Raw genomic sequence first — 1,708 nt, forward strand, 5'->3', positions numbered from 1 at the left:
CAATAATGAATATAAAATCATGAATAATTTCACCATTAGAAAATAAATTACTTTTCATAGTTTAGCATAAGTCCTTTCCGTTTACATGCATTGTTTATATAAAATTGTTCTTAACCTGCTCTTTTTAATCTATAATATTTTATGAATATCTATCCAAATTAGTAATCAGTGGATAAAATTTGGGTCATCATTTTCAGTGGTTACGTGGTCTACCATCCCATTTATGTAGCACTATAGTTTAATTTAATTACAGATAGTTTTGCTATTATAAAATATATAGCACTGAAAATACTTAAATATTTATCTCTGAGTTCTTGGGAGATAGCAATCTTGAAAAGTCAATAAAGGTTGATGATGACCAATATCAATGTGTCTATATTTGCATATTTCATTTGCATATTATCATTTTAGACTATTATCTAATGGAAGAAAAAGAATAATTGTTATAAATAACAATTTTTTTGGGCGTTCACCTTCTATTTAATATTACCTGTCTATAACCTTCTTTTTTAGAATTACAGAATGAGAACTTAAAAGAATCAAATGAGAAACAGGATCATTTGGCTTCAGAACTAGAAGATACTAAAGTGTCTTTGCAAAGAAGCATGGTATGATTTAAAAACTAATTAGTGTGTAATAAGTCTCACACTGTCAATCAGTCAACAAATATTTATCAAATATTAATACTATGTACAAGGACCTGGAGCTTCAAATAGAGAAGACACAGACCTAGTCTATGAAATGCTAAGTTTAATTATAGACATTGGATGAAAATACATCAGAAATATAGTTAAAATATAAGACCATGCTAGGTACCAACATACATTTCTGTAATAGTTCTAAGAATTGAAAAAATACTGTGGCTGGATTGGCTAGGAAAACTCCATGGAGGAGTTGGAACTATAGGTGGGATTTGGAGAATGGTAAATTGAAATAAGAGTAGTGGGTGGGCATTCCAGGGTAAGGAGGAGAGATGATGGGTAGGAGGATGTGGAGGAGAGGAGGGGCAGGAAATTTATATAACCAGATGAGTTCAGCTTTTTTTTTTTTCCTAAAAGCCTTTGGTCATTGCTTTTGTTTTGTACTTTGTTTCATTTAGAGTACTCAGAAGGCTTTAGAGGAAGATTTACAGATAGCGACAAAAACAATTTATCAGCTCACTGGAGAAAAAGAATCTCAAATGGAAGAGTTTAATAAAGCTAAAGCTGCTCATTCATTTGTGGTTACTGAACTTAAAACTACTATCTGCAACTTGAAAGAATTATTGAGAACAGAACAGCAAAGGTAAAATATTTCTTATTTTTAATAAAATAAATGAATAAAACCAATTTACTTATGATATGTGGTGCCATTTTTCTATTCATTGTCAACTGATGTGTAACTCCTATAACAACTTTAATCAAGTCCTTTTTTAATGTATGAAGTGGGAGTACATTTTAAAAGTTTGTGTTGGGTAGGCAGGTATCCTAGGAAAAAATTTAGGAGCAGGTATTTTCTAGGATAGTTCCCCTGCATGCTTTGCCATAGAGTCAAGCTATATAGGCAAGCTCATAAGGACTGATGCAGTGATATAACATTTAATAAAACTTTAGATTGTTACTAGCTTCATAGAAATAACTTCCAGGCTATGTGGTTTGTTTTACTGGGATCTGTAACCTTCTTTCAGATTTGTAAATTTAGCAACTAGCCTGGTATACAGTAGGTACTA

General features: G+C 31.3%; 1 protein-coding gene across 1 annotated transcript in view; it reads left to right on the plus strand.

The window, feature by feature from the left end:
* Positions 1–1,708, plus strand: part of SYCP1 (synaptonemal complex protein 1) — a 281,813-nt gene that overhangs the window by 128,766 nt on the left and 151,339 nt on the right. Inside the window, exons 11-12 of the mRNA XM_012644589.1 lie at positions 514–608; positions 1,100–1,284. Coding sequence (XP_012500043.1) covers positions 514–608; positions 1,100–1,284 — 280 coding nt within the window. The remainder of the gene's footprint in view (positions 1–513; positions 609–1,099; positions 1,285–1,708) is intronic.

The sequence above is a fragment of the Propithecus coquereli genome, unplaced genomic scaffold (assembly GCF_000956105.1).
Source record: "Propithecus coquereli isolate 6110/MARCELLA unplaced genomic scaffold, Pcoq_1.0 Scaffold215, whole genome shotgun sequence".
In the NCBI taxonomy this organism is placed as follows: domain Eukaryota; kingdom Metazoa; phylum Chordata; class Mammalia; order Primates; family Indriidae; genus Propithecus; species Propithecus coquereli.